This window comes from Hippocampus zosterae, chromosome 3, assembly GCF_025434085.1.
Source record: "Hippocampus zosterae strain Florida chromosome 3, ASM2543408v3, whole genome shotgun sequence".
Lineage (NCBI taxonomy): Eukaryota > Metazoa > Chordata > Actinopteri > Syngnathiformes > Syngnathidae > Hippocampus > Hippocampus zosterae.
The window spans coordinates 3,638,156-3,659,505 of NC_067453.1; the positions used below are offsets into that span (position 1 = coordinate 3,638,156).

Here is a 21,350-nt window from a genome sequence, read left to right on the forward strand (position 1 = left end):
TTGTGAAGTAGTAAACAGTTGTACTTTGAACTGGGAAGAAATAGCATCAGTAAGACGAAATCATTGCAGGGCTAAGGAATTGATTCAGAGGCCGTGGAGCATACTGGAAATATGTTTCAGCTATACAGAATGCCATCAGTGAAGTGTGACAAAAAATGTACCGATATACATGTATATTTATTTTAAATTTGGAATCTAAGAAACAATCATAATCCACAATACATCAATGTTGCCTAAATGCTGGTATGATGTTTGGCCCAGGCATAGGACAGTCACAATAATCATAGTTCACATTGAAACAGGATTCCGCAATGATTCTGTGACATATTTTCAATGTTGGGTATCAACGACATCAACATTGGTCAATGAATTTCACAGTTCGAAACGGAATCATTTGAAATGTGATTTGGTAATCTGATTTGCTCTGTTTTGTCTCCGCGTACAAGAACCTCACTCTTGAATATCAGCAAAATGGAGCTTGCATGGGCGGCTCGTGGGCCAGTGGTTAGCGCAGCGACTTCACAGTGCAGAGGTATTCAATTCCAGTTCTGGCCTCCCTGTGTAGCCCGCCGACTGCCCGATGACGGCTGGGATAGGCTCTAGGACACCTCACGGCCCTTGTGAGGATGTAGCAGATCCGAGAATGGATAGATGGAAGGAGCTTGCATGCTGGGGAGTCCACTGAGCCAATAATTATTCAGCATATGCAGTTCTCAAAGCTTGACACTCATCGAAACATCCGACATAAGTAGAGTAAAAACAACACATCTTTGGCCCATTTTTGCGACATTTTGATAAACATGTCCATTATTCAGTGAGATACTGTATATGACTTTTTTTTATCCAGCACAAGTGTGGCAGTTACATCTACTACCCTATACTTTGATGTTTTCAAGTGAGATTTTACACACACACACACACACACACACACACACACACACACACACACACACACACACACACACACACATACGTGTTTTGGTGCATTTTCAGGACGTCCGTTTGTTCACCCGACATATGGGTACATGCCTTTCCCGTGGTCCTACAGGCTCCAAAAAAATATGGTAACCATGAAAAAAAATCAGGAAGACAGCCATCTACTCAGATTTTGGCTAGGACGTAATTTTTTTTTGATTTATGACAAAACTACTACATATGAGGACATTGACAGGTTTTTGTGTATTATGGAGACAGTCACCTCAAACACACTACCATTTCATGTTTTTGTGAATTTTGAGCCCCCTGGATACACATCATTTTCAAGTATATATGACTTATGAAGACCCGCTAAGAGTAAAGTGTGTATTTTTAAATTGACTCATGTTACATACCAACAGTATATGTTAGGCACATGTGTCCAATTGTCATGCTCAGGCATGGGGAGAACTCTACAAAGGAAGGATGCCCAGATTCAAACATTCAAATATCAATTGCTGAACTGTGAGGCGAATGTGCCAAACAGTCGTTATACCCGTCATCCCTCAAATATTCACATTAATAATACAAGATAGTAAAATAAGCTGTGAAGAAGAAGAGACGGTTAAATATGTGGTCAGTCCACTTTCTTATTTTTTAATTGCTGACAATATGAAATTATGAACACAGAAAACATGCCACCTCCTCTCCATGACACAAAGCACTGCAATAGATGAGGGTTGTTTGAACTGAAGAAGATTATGTCAAAATGTGAATACTGCGATGAAGAATTTTTAATGAATCTGGCCATATATTGTGCCATGTGTGTAGCAACTTCTTTAGCTACCGTTAGACAAAAGCAACTTTTCAAAAAGTATTGAAATTCTTGAAATAGGATGAATTCAAATGTTTTAGGGTTTTTCCAAAATATCACCTCAAACCTAATAAGCCTATCTTTTGTGAGAAGTTTGTATATCGTACGTACGTTTATATACAGCAGGAGTGTCCAAGGTCGGTCCTCAAGGGCCGCTGTCTTTTTGTTTTCCAGCTCTCCCAGGATGTTCTAATGCTGCATCAGAGCTGACTGATGAACTGATCATCTGAAACAGGTGTGATGCAGCCGGGAGAGCTGGAAAACAGGCACGACAGTGGCTCTCCAGGCCCAGATCGGAACATGCCTGATATACAGTATAATTTACATGTTCATACATCTTCAAGGATTTTCCAAATTGCTCTTGAAGATCATGAAACAACAAACGTGAAACACAGTATCCAACAACAAATATGAAATCCATAATTGACCATCCCACCCTAAATGCACCATTGCTATTGCTTTAGTTAACTTGAACTGAAATGTACCCAGACGTGCTCGCATTTCAATGGACTAGCCATTCATTTCCCTTTTTAATGCAGTTATATCCTGTTGTGGATGTAGTTTTTGATGGACACCCAGCCTCTGTCGTTCAGAGCTGCTGGCTCTGCGTGGAGACAGGACTCACAGCTCGTTTTACCAGAAACTTTCTGGCTTGTTATGAAATCAAACATATGTCGCTCAACAGCCTTCACTTCATAATCTGTCCATGTGCGTCTCTTATTCCCACCTGTAAAAGAAGGCATTATTTATTAAAAATGGAAAAATAAAATAATCAAAATAAGATATTCCAGGAAATAATGAGAATTTTGAAAATTTGAGAATTTTGAGAATTTATCTCTCATTCCATTCATGGTCTCCAGAGGGTTCAGTCAGGTCACTTGGTGTCTGGAACATAACATTACGGTGTCAAAATATTCAGCATTCTTCATTCCGACCAGTTAAGAAATGAATAAACATTAATTATCATTGAACATTGCTCACGGGAGAGTTTGGGATGAATATACCACACTATAGAAAGTTAACACTGTTCAGTTCTGTGGAACAGCAATATGGGGACATTCGAACACAGGCTCTCCAGTTAGGTTAAGACAAAAGTCATGTCACCTGAAACACACTCAGGTTTTTCAGGTCTGAAGAAATATGAGGACATGACGACTGAAATCATGGAGAGTCCATGTTTCTGATTTATAACTTCTCCTGTGTTTGTCAAAGAAAGCTGAAAACTCAAACCTAGTATATAATGATAAGACGTAGTAACCTGTTGTAAGGAAGAAGTGGATCTTCCACTCCTTTCTTGATCTTCAAAAGGTTTCAACAGGATCGGAACACTTGGTTATCTGCAACATAGCAACAGTGCAGTGTCAGAAATATTCAAATTTATTCATCCTGATTAGTTAATAAATGAATAAACATTGTTATTCATTGAACATCGCTCACAGGAGGGATTGGGATTAATATAAGACACTATAGAAAGTTAACACTGTTCAGCTCTGTGTAACAGCAATATGGGGACATTCGAACACAGGCTCTCCAGAGTTAAGTCCAGACAAAAATCATATCACCTGAAACACACTCCGGTTTTTCAGGTCTAAAGAAATATGAGGACATGACGACTGAAATCATGGAGAGTCCATGTTTCTGATTTATAACTTCTTCTGTGTTTGTCAAAGAAAGCTGAAAACTCAAACCTAGTATATCATGACAAGAAGTAGTAACCTGTTGTAAGGATGAAGTGTATCTATCATTCCATTCATGGTCTCCAGAGGGTTCAGTCAGGTCACTTGGTGTCTGCAACATAACATTACGGTGTCAAAATATTCAGCATTCTTCATTTTGACCAGTTAAGAAATGAATAAATATTAATTATCATTGAACATTGCTCACAGGAGAGTTTGGGATGAATATACCACACTATAGAAAGTTAACACTGTTCAGTTCTGTGGAACAGCAATATGGGGACATTCGAACACAGGCTCTCCAGAGTTAGGTTAAGACAAAAGTCATGTCACCTGAAACACACTCAGGTTTTTCAGGTCTGAAGAAATATGAGGACATGACGACTGAAATCATGGAGAGTCTATGTTTCTGACTTATAACTTCTCCTGTGTTTGTCAAAGAAAGCTGAAAACTCAAACCTAGTATATCATGATAAGAAGTAGTAACCTGTTGTAAGAATGAAGTGGATCTCTCACTCCATTCATGGTCTCCAGAGGGTTCAGTCAGGTCACTTGGTGTCTGCAACATAACATCACGGTGTCAAAATATTCAGCATTCTTCATTCTGACCAGTTAAGAAATGAATAAATATTAATTATCATTGAACATTGCTCACGGGAGAGTTTGGGATGAATATACCACACTATAGAAAGTTAACACTGTTCAGTTCTGTGGAACAGCAATATGGGGACATTCGAACACAGGCTCTCCAGAGTTAGGTTAAGACAAAAGTCATGTCACCTGAAACACACTCAGGTTTTTCAGGTCTCAAGAAATATGAGGACATGACGACTGAAATCATGGAGAGTCTATGTTTCTGACTTATAACTTCTCCTGTGTTTGTCAAAGAAAGCTGAAAACTCAAACCTAGTATATCATGATAAGAAGTAGTAACCTGTTGTAAGAATGAAGTGGATCTCTCACTCCATTCATGGTCTCCAGAGGGTTCAGTCAGGTCACTTGGTGTCTGCAACATAACATTACGGTGTCAAAATATTCAGCATTCTTCATTCTGACCAGTTAAGAAATGAATAAATATTAATTATCATTGAACATTGCTCACGGGAGAGTTTGGGATGAATATACCACACTATAGAAAGTTAACACTGTTCAGTTCTGTGGAACAGCAATATGGGGACATTCGAACACAGGCTCTCCAGAGTTAGGTTAAGACAAAAGTCATGTCACCTGAAACACACTCAAGTTTTTCAGGTCTGAAGAAATATGAGGACATGACGACTGAAATTATGGAGAGTCTATGTTTCTGACTTATAACTTCTCCTGTGTTTGTCAAAGAAAGCTGAAAACTCAAACCTAGTATATCATGATAAGAAGTAGTAACCTGTTGTAAGAATGAAGTGGATCTCTCACTCCATTCATGGTCTCCAGAGGGTTCAGTCAGGTCACTTGGTGTCTGTAACATAACATTACGGTGTCAAAATACTCAGCATTTTTCATTTTGACCAGTTAAGAAATGAATAAACATTAATTATCATTGAACATTGCTCATGGGAGAGTTTGGGATGAATATACCACACTATAGAAAGTTAACACTGTTCAGTTCTGTGGAACAGCAATATGGGGACATTCGAACACAGGCTCTCCAGAGTTAGGTTAAGACAAAAGTCATGTCACCTGAAACACTCTCAGGTTTTTCAGGTCTGAAGAAATATGAGGACATGACGACTGAAATCATGGAGAGTCCATGTTTCTGATTTATAAGTTCTCCTGTGTTTGTCAAAGAAAGCTGAAAACTCAAACCTATTATATAATGATAAGACGTAGTAACCTGTTGTAAGGAAGAAGTGGATCTTCCACTCCTTTCTTGATCTTCAAAAGGTTTCATCAGGATCGGAACACTTGGTGTCTGCAACATAGCAACAGTGCAGTGTCAGAAATATTCAAATTTATTCATCCTGATTAGTTAATAAATGAATAAACATTGTTATTCATTGAACATCGCTCACAGGAGGGTTTGGGATTAATATAAGACACTATAGAAAGTTAACACTGTTCAGCTCTGTGTAACAGCAATATGGGGACATTCGAACACAGGCTCTCCAGAGTTAAGTCCAGACAAAAATCATATCACCTGAAACACACTCCGGTTTTTCAGGTCTCAAGAAATATGAGGACATGACGACTGAAATCATGGAGAGTCTATGTTTCTGACTTATAACTTCTCCTGTGTTTGTCAAAGAAAGCTGAAAACTCAAACCTAGTATATCATGATAAGAAGTAGTAACCTGTTGAAAGGATGAAGTGGATCTCTCACTCCATTCATGGTCTCCAGAGGGTTCAGTCAGGTCACTTGGTGTCTGGAACATAACATTACGGTGTCAAAATATTCAGCATTCTTCATTCTGACCAGTTAAGAAATGAATAAACATTAATTATCATTGAACATTGCTCACGGGAGAGTTTGGGATGAATATACCACACTATAGAAAGTTAACACTGTTCAGTTCTGTGGAACAGCAATATGGGGACATTCGAACACAGGCTCTCCAGAGTTAGGTTAAGACAAAAGTCATGTCACCTGAAACACACTCAGGTTTTTCAGGTCTCAAGAAATATGAGGACATGACGACTGAAATCATGGAGAGTCTATGTTTCTGACTTATAACTTCTCCTGTGTTTGTCAAAGAAAGCTGAAAACTCAAACCTAGTATATCATGATAAGAAGTAGTAACCTGTTGTAAGAATGAAGTGGATCTCTCACTCCATTCATGGTCTCCAGAGGGTTCAGTCAGGTCACTTGGTGTCTGCAACATAACATTACGGTGTCAAAATATTCAGCATTCTTCATTCTGACCAGTTAAGAAATGAATAAATATTAATTATCATTGAACATTGCTCACGGGAGAGTTTGGGATGAATATACCACACTATAGAAAGTTAACACTGTTCAGTTCTGTGGAACAGCAATATGGGGACATTCGAACACAGGCTCTCCAGAGTTAGGTTAAGACAAAAGTCATGTCACCTGAAACACACTCAAGTTTTTCAGGTCTGAAGAAATATGAGGACATGACGACTGAAATTATGGAGAGTCTATGTTTCTGACTTATAACTTCTCCTGTGTTTGTCAAAGAAAGCTGAAAACTCAAACCTAGTATATCATGATAAGAAGTAGTAACCTGTTGTAAGAATGAAGTGGATCTCTCACTCCATTCATGGTCTCCAGAGGGTTCAGTCAGGTCACTTGGTGTCTGTAACATAACATTACTGTGTCAAAATACTCAGCATTTTTCATTTTGACCAGTTAAGAAATGAATAAACATTAATTATCATTGAACATTGCTCATGGGAGAGTTTGGGATGAATATACCACACTATAGAAAGTTAACACTGTTCAGTTCTGTGGAACAGCAATATGGGGACATTCGAACACAGGCTCTCCAGAGTTAGGTTAAGACAAAAGTCATGTCACCTGAAACACTCTCAGGTTTTTCAGGTCTGAAGAAATATGAGGACATGACGACTGAAATCATGGTTAGTCCATGTTTCTGATTTATAAGTTCTCCTGTGTTTGTCAAAGAAAGCTGAAAACTCAAACCTATTATATAATGATAAGACGTAGTAACCTGTTGTAAGGATGAAGTGGATCTCTCACTCCATTCATGGTCTCCAGAGGGTTCAGTCAGGTCACTTGGTGTCTGGAACATAACATTACGGTGTCAAAATATTCAGCATTCTTCATTCTGACCAGTTAAGAAATGAATAAACATTAATTATCATTGAACATTGCTCATGGGAGAGTTTGGGATGAATATACCACACTATAGAAAGTTAACACTGTTCAGTTCTGTGGAACAGCAATATGGGGACATTCGAACACAGGCTCTCCAGAGTTAGGTTAAGACAAAAGTCATGTCACCTGAAACACTCTCAGGTTTTTCAGGTCTGAAGAAATATGAGGACATGACGACTGAAATCATGGAGAGTCCATGTTTCTGATTTATAAGTTCTCCTGTGTTTGTCAAAGAAAGCTGAAAACTCAAACCTATTATATAATGATAAGACGTAGTAACCTGTTGTAAGGAAGAAGTGGATCTTCCACTCCTTTCTTGATCTTCAAAAGGTTTCATCAGGATCGGAACACTTGGTGTCTGCAACATAGCAACAGTGCAGTGTCAGAAATATTCAAATTTATTCATCCTGATTAGTTAATAAATGAATAAACATTGTTATTCATTGAACATCGCTCACAGGAGGGTTTGGGATTAATATAAGACACTATAGAAAGTTAACACTGTTCAGCTCTGTGTAACAGCAATATGGGGACATTCGAACACAGGCTCTCCAGAGTTAGGTTAAGACAAAAGTCATGTCACCTGAAACACACTCAAGTTTTTCAGGTCTGAAGAAATATGAGGACATGACGACTGAAATCATGGAGAGTCCATGTTTCTGATTTATAACTTCTTCTGTGTTTGTCAAAGAAAGCTGAAAACTCAAACCTAGTATATCATGATAAGAAGTAGTAACCTGTTGTAAGGATGAAGTGTATCTATCATTCCATTCATGGTCTCCAGAGGGTTCAGTCAGGTCACTTGGTGTCTGCAACATAACATTACGGTGTCAAAATATTCAGCATTCTTCATTCTGACCAGTTAAGAAATGAATAAATATTAATTATCATTGAACATTGCTCACGGGAGAGTTTGGGATGAATATACCACACTATAGAAAGTTAACACTGTTCAGTTCTGTGGAACAGCAATATGGGGACATTCGAACACAGGCTCTCCAGAGTTAGTTTAAGACAAAAGTCATGTCACCTGAAACACACTCAGGTTTTTCAGGTCTGAAGAAATATGAGGACATGACGACTGAAATCATGGAGAGTCTATGTTTCTGACTTATAACTTCTCCTGTGTTTGTCAAAGAAAGCTGAAAACTCAAACCTAGTATATCATGATAAGAAGTAGTAACCTGTTGTAAGGATGAAGTGTATCTATCACTCCATTCTTGTTCTCCAGAGGGTTCAGTCAGGTCACTTGGTGTCTGCAACATAACATTACGGTGTCAAAATACTCAGCATTTTTCATTTTGACCAGTTAAGAAATGAATAAATATTAATTATCATTGAACATTGCTCACGGGAGAGTTTGGGATGAATATATCACACTATAGAAAGTTAACACTGTTCAGTTCTGTGGTACAGCAATATGGGGACATTCGAACACAGGCTCTCCAGATGTTAGGTTAAGGCAAAAGTCATGTCACCTGAAACACACTCGGGTTTTTCAGGTCTAAAGAAATATGAGGACATGACGACTGAAATCCTGGAGAGTCCATGTTTCTGATTTATAACTTCTCCTGTGTTTGTCAAAGAACATTGAAAATTCAAACCTAGTATATCATGATAAGAAGTAGTAACCTGTTGTAAGGATGAAGTGGATCTCTCACTCCATTCTTGGTTTCCAGAGGGTTCAGTCAGGTACCTGTCCCTTGATGTCTGCAACATAACAACATTACGGTGTCAAATGTTTCAGCATTCTTCATTCTGACCAGTTAAGAAATGAATACATATTAATTATCATTGAACATTGCTCACGGGAGAGTTTGGGATGAATATACCACACTATAGAAAGTTAACACTGTTCAGTTCTGTGGAACAGCAATATGGGGACATTCGAACACAGGCTCTCCAGAGTTAGGTTAAGACAAAAGTCATGTCACCTGAAACACACTCAGGTTTTTCAGGTCTCAAGAAATATGAGGACATGACGACTGAAATCATGGAGAGTCTATGTTTCTGATTTAGAACTTCTCCTGTGTTTGTCAAAGAAAGCTGAAAACTCAAACCTAGTATATCATGATAAGAAGTAGTAACCTGTTGAAAGGATGAAGTGGATCTCTCACTCCATTCATGGTCTCCAGAGGGTTCAGTCAGGTCCCTTGGTGTCTGCAACATAACATTACGGTGTCAAAATATTCAGCATTCTTCATTCTGACCAGTTAAGAAATGAATAAATATTAATTATCATTGAACATTGCTCACAGGAGAGTTTGGGAATAATGTACCACACTATAGAAAGTTAACACTGTTCTTCTCTGTGGAACAGCAATATGGGGACATTTAGACACAGCCTCTCCAGAGTTAGGTTAAGACAAAAGTCATGACACCTGAAACACACTCAGGTTTTTCAGGTCTAAAGAAATATGAGGACATGACGACTGAAATCATGGAGAGTCCATGTTTCTGATTTATAACTTCTCCTGTGTTTGTCAAAGAAAGCTGAAAACTCAAACCTAGTATATCATGACAAGAAGTAGTAACCTGTTGTAAGGATGAAGTATATCTATCATTCCATTCATGGTCTCCAGAGGGTTCAGTCAGGTCACTCGGTGTCTGCAACATAACATTACGGTGTCAAAATATTCAGCATTCTCCATTTTGACCAGTTAAGAAATGAATAAATATTAATTATCATTGAACATTGCTCACGGGAGAGTTCGGGATGAATATACCACACTATAGAAAGTTAACACTGTTCAGTTCTGTGGAACAGCAATATGGGGACATTCGAACACAGGCTCTCCAGAGTTAGGTTAAGACAAAAGTCATGTCACCTGAAACACACTCAGGTTTTTCAGGTCTCAAGAAATATGAGGACATGACGACTGAAATCATGGAGAGTCTATGTTTCTGACTTATAACTTCTCCTGTGTTTGTCAAAGAAAGCTGAAAACTCAAACCTAGTATATCATGATAAGAAGTAGTAACCTGTTGAAAGGATGAAGTGGATCTCTCACTCCATTCATGGTCTCCAGAGGGTTCAGTCAGGTCACTTGGTGTCTGGAACATAACATTACGGTGTCAAAATATTCAGCATTCTTCATTCTGACCAGTTAAGAAATGAATAAACATTAATTATCATTGAACATTGCTCACGGGAGAGTTTGGGATGAATATACCACACTATAGAAAGTTAACACTGTTCAGTTCTGTGGAACAGCAATATGGGGACATTCGAACACAGGCTCTCCAGAGTTAGGTTAAGACAAAAGTCATGTCACCTGAAACACACTCAGGTTTTTCAGGTCTCAAGAAATATGAGGACATGACGACTGAAATCATGGAGAGTCTATGTTTCTGACTTATAACTTCTCCTGTGTTTGTCAAAGAAAGCTGAAAACTCAAACCTAGTATATCATGATAAGAAGTAGTAACCTGTTGTAAGAATGAAGTGGATATCTCACTCCATTCATGGTCTCCAGAGGGTTCAGTCAGGTCACTTGGTGTCTGCAACATAACATTACGGTGTCAAAATATTCAGCATTCTTCATTCTGACCAGTTAAGAAATGAATAAATATTAATTATCATTGAACATTGCTCACGGGAGAGTTTGGGATGAATATACCACACTATAGAAAGTTAACACTGTTCAGTTCTGTGGTACAGCAATATGGGGACATTCGAACGCAGGCTCACCAGATGTTAGGTTAAGGCAAAAGTCATGTCACCTGAAACACACTCGGGTTTTTCAGGTCTAAAGAAATATGAGGAAATGACGACTGAAATCATGGAGAGTCCATGTTTCTGATTTATAACTTCTCCTGTGTTTGTCAAAGAAAGCTGAAAACTCAAACCTAGTATATCATGATAAGAAGTAGTAACCTGTTGTAAGGATGAAGTGGATCTCTCACTCCCTTCTTGGTCTCCAGAAGGTTCAGTCAAGATCCCGTCACTTGGTGTCTGCAACATAACACCATTACGGTGCCATTACGGGACATTCGAACACAGGCTCTCCAGTGTTAGGTCCAGACAAAAGTCATTTCACCTGATCACACTCAGGTTTTTCAGCAACATTACAGTATCAGAAATATTCTAAAAAGTATTCTACAGTAACTGGGAAGTATGAGGGCATGACTGAAATCATGAAAATCAACATTATAGCAACCATAGAGTGTCAGAAATATGTCGTAGTTACATGACTTTTGAATAAATTAAACTTCATACACAGCACAAGCCGGCTCTTTATGGTAGTTACCACTGTACAGCTCTTATAGCTCACAATTTCAGGACAACAGACATGACTGACACCCGAAACATACTCTTTCAGACTAAAACAATGTAATGACTGAAAAATAATTCCGGTGACCATTCGTTGTTTTCAACTAAGTAGAGACTTTTGATGGGCAGTACAAATTGCTGATAAAAATGTGGATTTGTCAAACAGCTACCACAGCCTTCTTCAATCAGGTGAAATAAGCATTATGAAGGAAGTTTAAAGGCATCTAATTTTCCTCGACTATTACGGATGTATGCGTTTTTATGAATTGTGATATTTGGTGAAGCACAATATTTTAACAGAAGCCGAATAATTTCTATTTCTATTTTTTCATTCCAAGATATTCCTAGTTCTACATGGCAATACAATATTCTCAATAATTGAATGATAATGGCTGCTAAACATTTTCTTCAAAAGTACTTCAATTATTTTTGCTCCAATATGATCAATGGCATAAAAAATAATAAATGCTGTTTATTGTGACAGTTTTGGGGTAAATACAATGTACGAATAAAATCTGTCACTGTGACAGGCTTTGGTTGCAGCTCTTGTCATATGCTTGCGGTAGCCATAAGAATTAGATAGCAGGTAGATTGATAGCATACCTTTATAATCATTGATCCACTGGGCTTTCAAACAAGGCTTGTTGACTCCAGATAAAAGGAGCAGCCTCAGATTCAGGGCTCAGTCTGGTTCTTCTTTGTGACATTATCACCACCAGTAAACATCTACAATGGAAAGTGAGAAGAAGTCAGCCAGACAAGCAAGCACAATATTATGGCAGCACTTATTTTGGCTCAAAAAGTACTGAGCCAAAGGAATATTATTTTCTTCCTCAAAAATACAAAAATTCATTTCATCAAACATTTGCTGGTCAGACTAATAGATTCGGGCAAACCATTTGTCAGGCAGATAACAATGTAAAATTAAAATAGAGTAACACAATATTGTCTTGACCAAATGTACCAACAAAGCTGAATTCTGCTATAATTTCATTGCAAACGTTTGTTTGTTTTTTTCATTGAAACGGTGTACAATTGAATCAGCACAAGAATAAACAGTGTAAATACACCGGGCTTAGCGTAAATGCTAGAAGTGCCTGGCCCACTTTCATTAGGCTACCTGTACTAACTAATTTAAATTAACTGCAATCGAATAAAACAAATACTGCACTGAAATAAACATATGGTACCAAAACCAAGTTCCACAGACTGTGTTGTTAAAGATTTAGAAAAGTTTTCCAGAACCTTGCCTGCAGGACATGTCCACATTACTTTTACTGGAAGCTTATTAGCATGCTAACGATCGAGCTAGCTAGCTAGCTAGCTGTCTTATTGAATGATATTACCTTTGGTGGGCACTGTTAAACACGGTTATATTGAACAACTTCTATGTTACGGTAAGATAAATGAAAAGGAATTGCTTACCCGATGGTCATCCACGCGTGGTCGTGTTTGAGAGTAGGATTGTCTGGCTGCTTCACATGTTGGATTTTGTGTGACTGCTAATTGATTTGACTTATCAGGACGAGGGCGGGGAAAATGTGTGAGTCAGTCCGAAAAAGATGACATTTGAGGTCCTGCACAATGACGTCACTGAAAGTGTGTTAAAAGTGTGTTAAGTACCGAAGTTGGCCACTAGTTTTCCAAATGAAAAGTGAGTCGAAAGTTAAACACACTTAAACACACAATTTCTGAAAATTGTGCTCTTTCAGGACATCACTTATTTTTGGTGTGGGAGTATCCTCGTGAGCTCTAGAGTAGTGTAGACTGCGTGGAAATATGAGGACGCGAAAAATGTCCTCATTTTTCCACAGGTCCTCATTGTGAAGGTGTGTTATCATAAAATTGTCCTGAGATGTCATGAATACAAACGCACACACACACACACACACACACACACACACACACACACACACACACACACACACACACACACACACACACACACACACACACACACACACACACACACACACACACACACACACACACACACACACACACACACACACACACACACACGCACACACACACACACACACACACACACACACACACACACACACACACACACTGTCAGGTTGGTCCAATTTGACACTCAGGAATAAAACACAAGGAGGAGACAGGAGACTCAATTCTGGTACCAGGAGGGAACGTTCGGTTTCAGTTCTCCGCACGTAAGATCTCCCCCCGCACCTCCTCATTTATTGGGAAATCTACTACATAGGTATGTCCAACCTAAAGTGTGGGAGCTGTTGAACACACAATGAACTTGTTTGACTGTGTGTGTGTATGTGAGTGCAAATTTACATACATGTGTGCAATTGTTACAAAAACAGCACGTTGCAGCTGGTGTTGATGGCTCCATTCACTGTCCAACCTTGCTCACTGTTTAGTCTTAACACTTATCTCTTCCCAACCACGTCCTCGGAAAGGTTGTTGCGTCCCTAAACTTCCACACAGTGCACCAAGCATTCTTGATTATAAAAGTGAGTATATAATGGATAAAATGTTGAGTACATAATAAAGAATGTATCTTTATTAAAAGCAGAAGCGTTCTTCTTTGCAAGGATAATCAATTAATCATAAGCGAATGTATAATGACTAAAAATAATCAACCCATCACGCACACACATACACACACACACACACACACACACACACACACACACACACACTCATTGTTTAACTGTTCTTAGAACTCCAATTCAGTCACTACAGCTGGGGTGTAAAATTAATTTTTGTCATGGGCCACACTGTAGGTCCAGTTTCCCTTGGAGGGCCATAATGAATTTTGGGAAACCATATAAATGTTTAATCACCTCCACATATTATATACACGGTGCACAACAAATTGATGCATTACTAGCTTTAAAATCAGTAGTCAAGAATAATGACTGTTATTGTTATATGACAATAAAAACGGACTTCACTTGACTTACTGTGGATTACATTTGACAATTTCAAATTTTGGTTTAGACTTCGGCAAGCATCATGGAACTACTTGACATGCTAGGTTTGCTTTCGCGGGCCACATAAAATGATGTGGCAGGCCAGATCGGGCCCCCGGGCCTTGACTTTGATGCAAGTGCACTACAGATTAGGATAAAAAAGAACTGATCTACCATTTTGAGAAAGCTGCCACACCTGGACTTTACAAACAAATCTTTTCGGTTGAGTTAGTCTGAATCCTGGTTGTTTGACAACGCAATTCATTTTGAGTCATTAACTTTGGTGAACAAATAGAGAGCTTTGCATAAATACTCGGCTGCGGAAAGGAATATCATGCAAAAAGATAATCTCAATCTTTAACTGAACCCTATAGTTTAAATCTTAAACCAAAATGTTTTTTCTTTCTTCCATTCAACGCTAAGGAGAGGACAGTATTAATACGCGCTGCCATGGGTGTCCGATAAATGCTAATTGAAGATCCAACCAATATCATCCCGCTATCTTGTGCTGACAGCCATTCAGTTTGTTAAGTCAGCATTAACCCCTGTCGTTATGAGTCAAGCTGAACTCTTGACTGGGCATACCTATTGGAATTGTCTCCATTCTGTCTTTCACCGATTCACAGTGCTAAGAAACAATCGACACACATAGCGGGCTACAGGTAGTGAATCTGATGTGCTGAATGCCCTGAGAGGCAGCATTTAGATCTACTCCAGCTGCATTGAGATGAAGTGAGCCGTATTCAAATGTAAGGGACTGAGTATTGAAGTTGCATTGAAGAGCACTGAGGTTGAATTGAGATGTTTTTAGTCATATTTAAATTGTACTGAAGCTGCATTGAGATGTATCAGAGCACAGCTAATTGAAGCTGAGCAGCAGAGAATGTCCTACTTTGTGGCGGGACAGGATTGTCCATGCTGTTGCCGCAACAGCATTGTGCCAAAAGGGAGATCCTCCATTCTTTTGTGGTGTAAGAAGATTGGCCACAGTCGAAAGTAAGAAAAGGAGAAAAGCCACAAAGAGAAGGAGCACTTGAGCCGCCAGAGGTGATGTAAGTCTGCCTGGCTGTGTGTCGTTTGTCTCAGTGGCAATAGGAGGGTGTGTCCCAAATTGATTGTGTCGAGTGTGTGGCCCGGCAAACCTTCTCATGTGATGTGTGGCCTGGGCCCGCTTCTCTGTTTGATACGTGGAGCAGTCTGACCTCTGTGTTTGAAGTGCCTAACCGAACTATCCCTCGATTGTTTGCGGAAAAGACTCGAAGGCAGAGAGGGCAGGGACCTTTACAATTCTCTGTTCCACGTCAAAACTTGGATTGGTTTGGTCATTTGGTTATCACCCTGTTAGGCTGTCAAACATCTCATTGTTTGTTGGTTTTGTTCGTTTGCAAAGCTAACTGATGTTGCTGATGTAAGGCATTTTACATATATCAGCCGCTCTGTTACGAAGCTTCGTTGGAACATTTATTCTCATCCGGCAGTTCGTGGTATCTGCTTGTCATTATTAATATTTTATTATTGTTTGTCTTTTATGTTTTCATGAGCTCAAATTTGTTGAATCGACACCATGAAGAGTGATTTTGTATTCTATTTTGTCTTTGTTTTTGCGCTGCTGAAACAAAGTTGGGGGTCACTGTGTCAAAATAAGCCATGCAATGATTAATTCCAGACAAATTATTTTTGATCATAATATTTTTTTTGGTTTGCCTCACTCCCATAGCTATTCCCAGCGAGTGTTTTCTCCTTCGATCCATCCAGCCAATTAAATCAACACAGATATGGTTACGATACTCAAGAGAGCACAGATCTTTCTGCTCATGTATGACAAGCGCTTGGAATCAACACTCCCTGAGCAGCTTCCTTTGTCTTATGAGCCATTCTGACTGTTTAGCACATTATTTGTGTGTTGGGGAAAATTTCAGGATATGCTTCTGCATTCATTCAAGGTGGGCTGCTTCTGGCATCTGTGATTGGGTGTATGTATCAATATACTGTGAACGGCTGAGGTAAGTCAACAAAGACAAAAAGAACAAACGCAGGGGTCATCAGTCAGAAGGAGTCACCTTGCATCCTGACAACGCAAGGCCTCACACAGTTGCCCAAAAGGGGGGCACCATGAGCGAGCTGGGCTGGTAAATGCTCACTCAACCCCCTTACAGCACAGACTTTGCCCCTTCAGACTTTTAACTCGTTGGTCCCTTTAAAAGTGTTCACAATCTGCATGAAGTTTGAAAGTGACAATGAAGTCAAAAGTGTTGAGAACGACTGCCCGAATAATCGGTCCAAAGATTTTTATGCTGAGGGATTGTGGAAGCTTGTGCACACATGGGAAAAGTGTTTGTCAGTGCTGGGAGACTACGTCAACTTGGCAATTACTTTCTGATCAGGAATATATCATTGATGAATGGTTGCCAGTCTGGGAAACATTTGTACGACCGTGAACCTGGAGGAAAAAAGCTACGGGACCACTGCCCTTCCTACACTGACGACACAGTAAATATGAATGTGATCCTTGAGGGGCAATCTAGCCACTGCTGTAAACCATATGAATTGAACATGTTTACAAATACATAACTTGATGAGTGACGTTGCGTATTTCAGGAAACACTTTTGGATGTGGTTGTCAAAAGTCAAGTTTACCAGTGTGTTTACAGCATTTATTTGCCAAGCCAAGAAATTGTGCTGAGTGAAGACATGCTTTGATTGATGAAATCATCCTCTATGGACAGTTGACAAGCTCTGGTTTGTTTATGTGCCATCCATCAAAAGGATTGTCAGACAATGACAATCCCATTTTATTGAGGCTTGGATGCACAGATGTTGGTAAGAAAATACCCCTCTGAGGTGTAATAGAGATGTCATAGTGAATAAAACTAATCTAATTCCCATCTGCTCAGTTCTATTTCCTCAATTTGGCATTATCGCGCCGTTCATTCTCTGGCTTTCCTTCTCTTTATTTGTCTGCGAAAAAGCAAGATGCCTTCCAGTCACAAATCCATCCTGTGATGATTAACATGCAAATGTTTTTAATTAGAATGGAAATTGTCAACATCATGATAATTTTCAATTAGAATCTAAATTGTGATTGCTTGTATGAAAATAAGGTGGCACGGTGGTCGACTGGTGAGCACGTCCGCCTCACAATGCAGAGGTGCAGGGATGGTTCCGGCTCCGGCCTTCCTGTGTGGAATTTGCATGTTGCCCCCGGGCCTGTGTGGCTTTTCTCCGGGTACTTCATATTTCCTCCCACATTCCAAAAACATGCATGGCATGTTAATGGGACACTTTAAATTGTCTTCAGGCGTGAGTGTGAGCGCGGATGGTCAACTGGAAGCCTTGAGGCGTGAGTGTGAGCGCGGATGGTCAACTGGAAGCATGGGCGAGAACAATAGCACAGCAATGAAAATGTACATCGGCTCTCTCTTGGAGGGAATTTGGGTGGAAGAATGTCATCAGGTTTTTTAGAGTTCCGGCCCAAGGGACTTCACAAGGAATGAATACAGCCTGTTGGAGATCCTGCGGTAATAGCAAGGCCTCATATTTTCATGTGTTTTGGGAATGCCCGGTCATCTCCAAATACTGGGAAGAGACAAGGATGACTATGGGTAGGATTATGGGAGCAATGGTCCCTCCGACCTTTCAAGCCCTGTACTTGGGACTGGAACCTGACTGTACCATTAACTTTGTCCAGAAATACACCTACAACACGTTACTGTTAGCGAGCAAAAAGCAATCACAAGAAGATGGCTGACAAAAGATCCCCCAACAGTCAAAGATTGGACTAAGGTGGTTGGGGACATTTTTGAAATGGAGAAACTGACATTTACTCTTCGAGGCGAACAAGAGAAATTTGAGACATTTTGGGATACCTGGATAAAATTTACGGAAACCTAAGGAAGTGCTTGAACAGATAGTTGAGTTACCCCATTGGCCCCATTCCACTCAAGTTTATTTCTGTTTATTATTATTATTTCATTTTATTTCATTAATTTTCTATTCATATGGCACAGTGTTCAGGACATTGTATATGTGGGAGGGCAGTAATTGTAACCCGTTTCACAGGGATGTCGATGTATGTATGTACTATTTCGATGCCCGGAACGAATGTGGTTCTATGTACTTAAACACGTGAACATGTTTTTCTTTTCTCTAACTGTTTGAAAAAACTCAATAAAAAGTTTAATTTTAAAAAAAAAAAGACAAAAGGAAATCACTTCCTACCTCCCAATGTCATTTTGTAATCTCAGAATCTCATCCTGAAGAGTGGGGCTTTCAAAGTCGAAAAGTAATTTGACTTTGGCGGCAATGTCACCAACGTCAATATTTTCACCAAATGGATAACACATATACTATAGACTATAGACTCGATGGATGGAAGTGAATTTTTTGTGTCAGTATGGGTGACACTTATTCTGCCCTACTTGTCCGTGTCCGAGACGTGAACAGATAGCGAACAACGAAAAAAGACCAAGAATCCAAAATGTTGAGATGGAGCTTTAGTTTCTTTTTTCTCATGTTGTAAAACTGTACAGAGAAACAGAAACACAAAAGGGGGATGTTTCATTAAACACTGTTCAAAATAAATATCTCTGTGTGCACAGCTCAATAACCAAGGCTTATGAAATGTGTGCCTATACACACGTCTAAATAACTACGAAATTAACTAACAAATAGTGCTTTGTGATTCACTCTTCACAAAATAGTGGATTATCTTACAATAATAATGTCAAAACGCAATAAAGGCGTAGAACAGAGATAACCAAAATATGCATGCTTAGTATTGAAAATAGCTGCAACTAGCATGCAGTAGCCCATATGCTAATATGGATAGCCCAAACGCTAATGTCGCATAGCAAAAACGGACAGAAAATTGTTCCTAATATTGCATTCCAATACTACAACCGAAGCAATGGTTTGGTAGACATCATTCATTCATTCATCTTCCGAGCCGCTTGATTCTCACTAGGGTCGCGGGGGGTGCTGGAGCCTATCCCAGCTGTCTTCGGGCAGTAGGCGGGGGACACCCTGAATTGGTTGCCAGCCAATCGCAGGGTACACAGAAATGAACAACCATTCGCGCTCACACTCACACCTAGGGACAATTTAGAGTGTTCAATCAGCCTGCCACGCATGTTTTTGGAATGTGGGAGGAAACCGGATGGTAGACATCATGTAAGTGCAATCTAAACAGGATTCAACTCACAGTCGATGCTTTCCAAGGCATATACTCAAGTTGAAAACGAGAAATGAGGACAACAGCTAGCACGAAACCATGCGGTCTTCACTGGACTAGGTATTTCTGGTTTGTGTTGCCAAAATTAAAGTCCCCTAGAATCAAACTAAAAACGGAACATGACAACACTCTTTTCTCCACAGCACTTCACCATTGTGGAGTGCCCCAGGGCTCGATCCTTGGGCCTATTTTATTTATGTTGTACGTGCTCTCCATTGGTTCCTCAACTCAGCTGTATTTATAGAGACTTTCAAACAGCCATTGCTGCATACAAAGTGCTGTACATGGAGCAACTAACATATACAACAGTATAGCAACAAATCGGTAACAAAGACGGTAGAAAGCACCCAACAGCAAAACCAAGAACAAATCTGAGTCATGCCGAGTCAAATGCCAAAGAATACAAGTGAGTTTTAAGAGAGGCGTGTTTTAAAGATGGGCAGCGAGGAGGCTTGCAAATGTTCAGTGGGACGTCATTCCAGAGAGAGGGAGCAGCAACAGAAAAGGCTCGATCCCCTCTGGGCCTCAGTTTAGTTCTTGGTACATCTAATGTCTGTTCTTCTTTTACACCGCACTGCAAGTTCTTCCACTTTTATGCAGGTGATAGTCAAATTAACATGCCCATATGGTGAAATAAGCCTGTATAATGAGGCTTCAACATGTTTTATTTATTGCTTTGTTTTATTTTTCTTAATTATGCTTTTTTTGTGGTTGTTTTGTGTGACCGGTACAGCACTTAGGTCTCAAGTGAGTGGTGAGACATTAAACAAATAAATAAATAGTGGTGTGATTTTGTTTGATTGATGGGCAGTCTTATCTGTAACATCCTATCACTGCCTTACTGAAAACAATGTTGGGTGTGCAGGTCTATACAGGACTAATACAACAATGTTGGCATGCAACAGTCCCACATCATTTTCAAACTGATTTGTGAGTTTTTGCGTCAAAGGCTTTGCTGAGATCTCTGAAGGCTATATACAGATCTTGTGATGTTCTCTGCTTTTCTCCATCAGCTGTCTTAAAACAAAGATCATGTCAATGGTGGATCTAGTCTTCTGGTAGCCACACTGAGTTTCTGGAAGCACACCTTCTGAGATGTGCTTGACCAACCTGCCGAACATGATTTGGGCCGAAATCTTTCCTGCGGTGGAGAGTAGAGAGATTCCTCGGCTATTCCCACAGTCTGCTCTGTCCCCATTCTGCTTATAAATAACAGCAATGTTAGCATCCTTCCAATCCTGCAGGACGGTCCCATGTTTTAGATGTTTTGAATCAGGAGGTGCAGTCGGGAGGAGATAACCTCTGTGTTCGAAAACCTCTGCGGGGATGTCATCAGGTCCAGCGCTTTTGTTATTTTTTAGGCCCGCAATGGCTTGCTCGATTTCAGCATAAGATGGTGGGGTGTCGAGGCTCATGATTGTTGGCAGGTCTGGAGGATTGTCCAGAATGTGTGGGTTGGCAGGGTTGGTGTGGTAGAGAAGATTTTCAAAGTGGTTTGCCCAACGGGCAAGGATCTCATGGTGGTCCTTGAGGAGTGCAGAGCCATCAGCTGATTGGACTGGAGCAATTGCCCGCTTCTTGGGACCATACAGTGCTTTGATGGCATTATAGAAGCCCTGGGTGTTGTTAGCGTCTGCC

General features: G+C 39.8%; 1 protein-coding gene across 50 annotated transcripts; it reads right to left on the reverse strand.

Annotated features, from left to right (window-relative positions):
* Positions 1–906: 906 nt before the first annotated feature.
* On the reverse strand, positions 907–13,681 carry LOC127597710 (cell surface glycoprotein 1-like). Of its 50 annotated transcripts, XM_052060957.1 has the most exons (17): positions 12,957–13,681; positions 12,135–12,257; positions 11,136–11,213; positions 10,688–10,759; positions 8,443–8,514; positions 7,996–8,067; positions 7,539–7,616; positions 7,092–7,163; positions 6,645–6,716; positions 6,198–6,269; positions 5,751–5,822; positions 5,294–5,371; positions 4,847–4,918; positions 4,400–4,471; positions 3,953–4,024; positions 3,506–3,577; positions 907–2,674 (listed from the first exon to the last, which is right to left on the reverse strand). In XM_052060957.1, exons 2-17 carry the CDS (start codon positions 12,144–12,146, stop codon positions 2,621–2,623), a joined length of 1,092 nt encoding a protein of 363 aa, XP_051916917.1. In that variant the 5' UTR covers positions 12,147–12,257; positions 12,957–13,681; the 3' UTR covers positions 907–2,620. The 50 variants fall into 50 exon arrangements, 47 of the variants coding, with proteins under 47 accessions (XP_051916917.1, XP_051916918.1, XP_051916929.1 ...); XM_052060958.1 differs by lacking the exon at positions 8,443–8,514 and having other exon boundaries at positions 12,135–13,681; XM_052060969.1 differs by lacking the exon at positions 7,539–7,616 and having other exon boundaries at positions 12,135–13,681.
* Between the last annotated feature and the right edge of the window lie 7,669 nt (positions 13,682–21,350).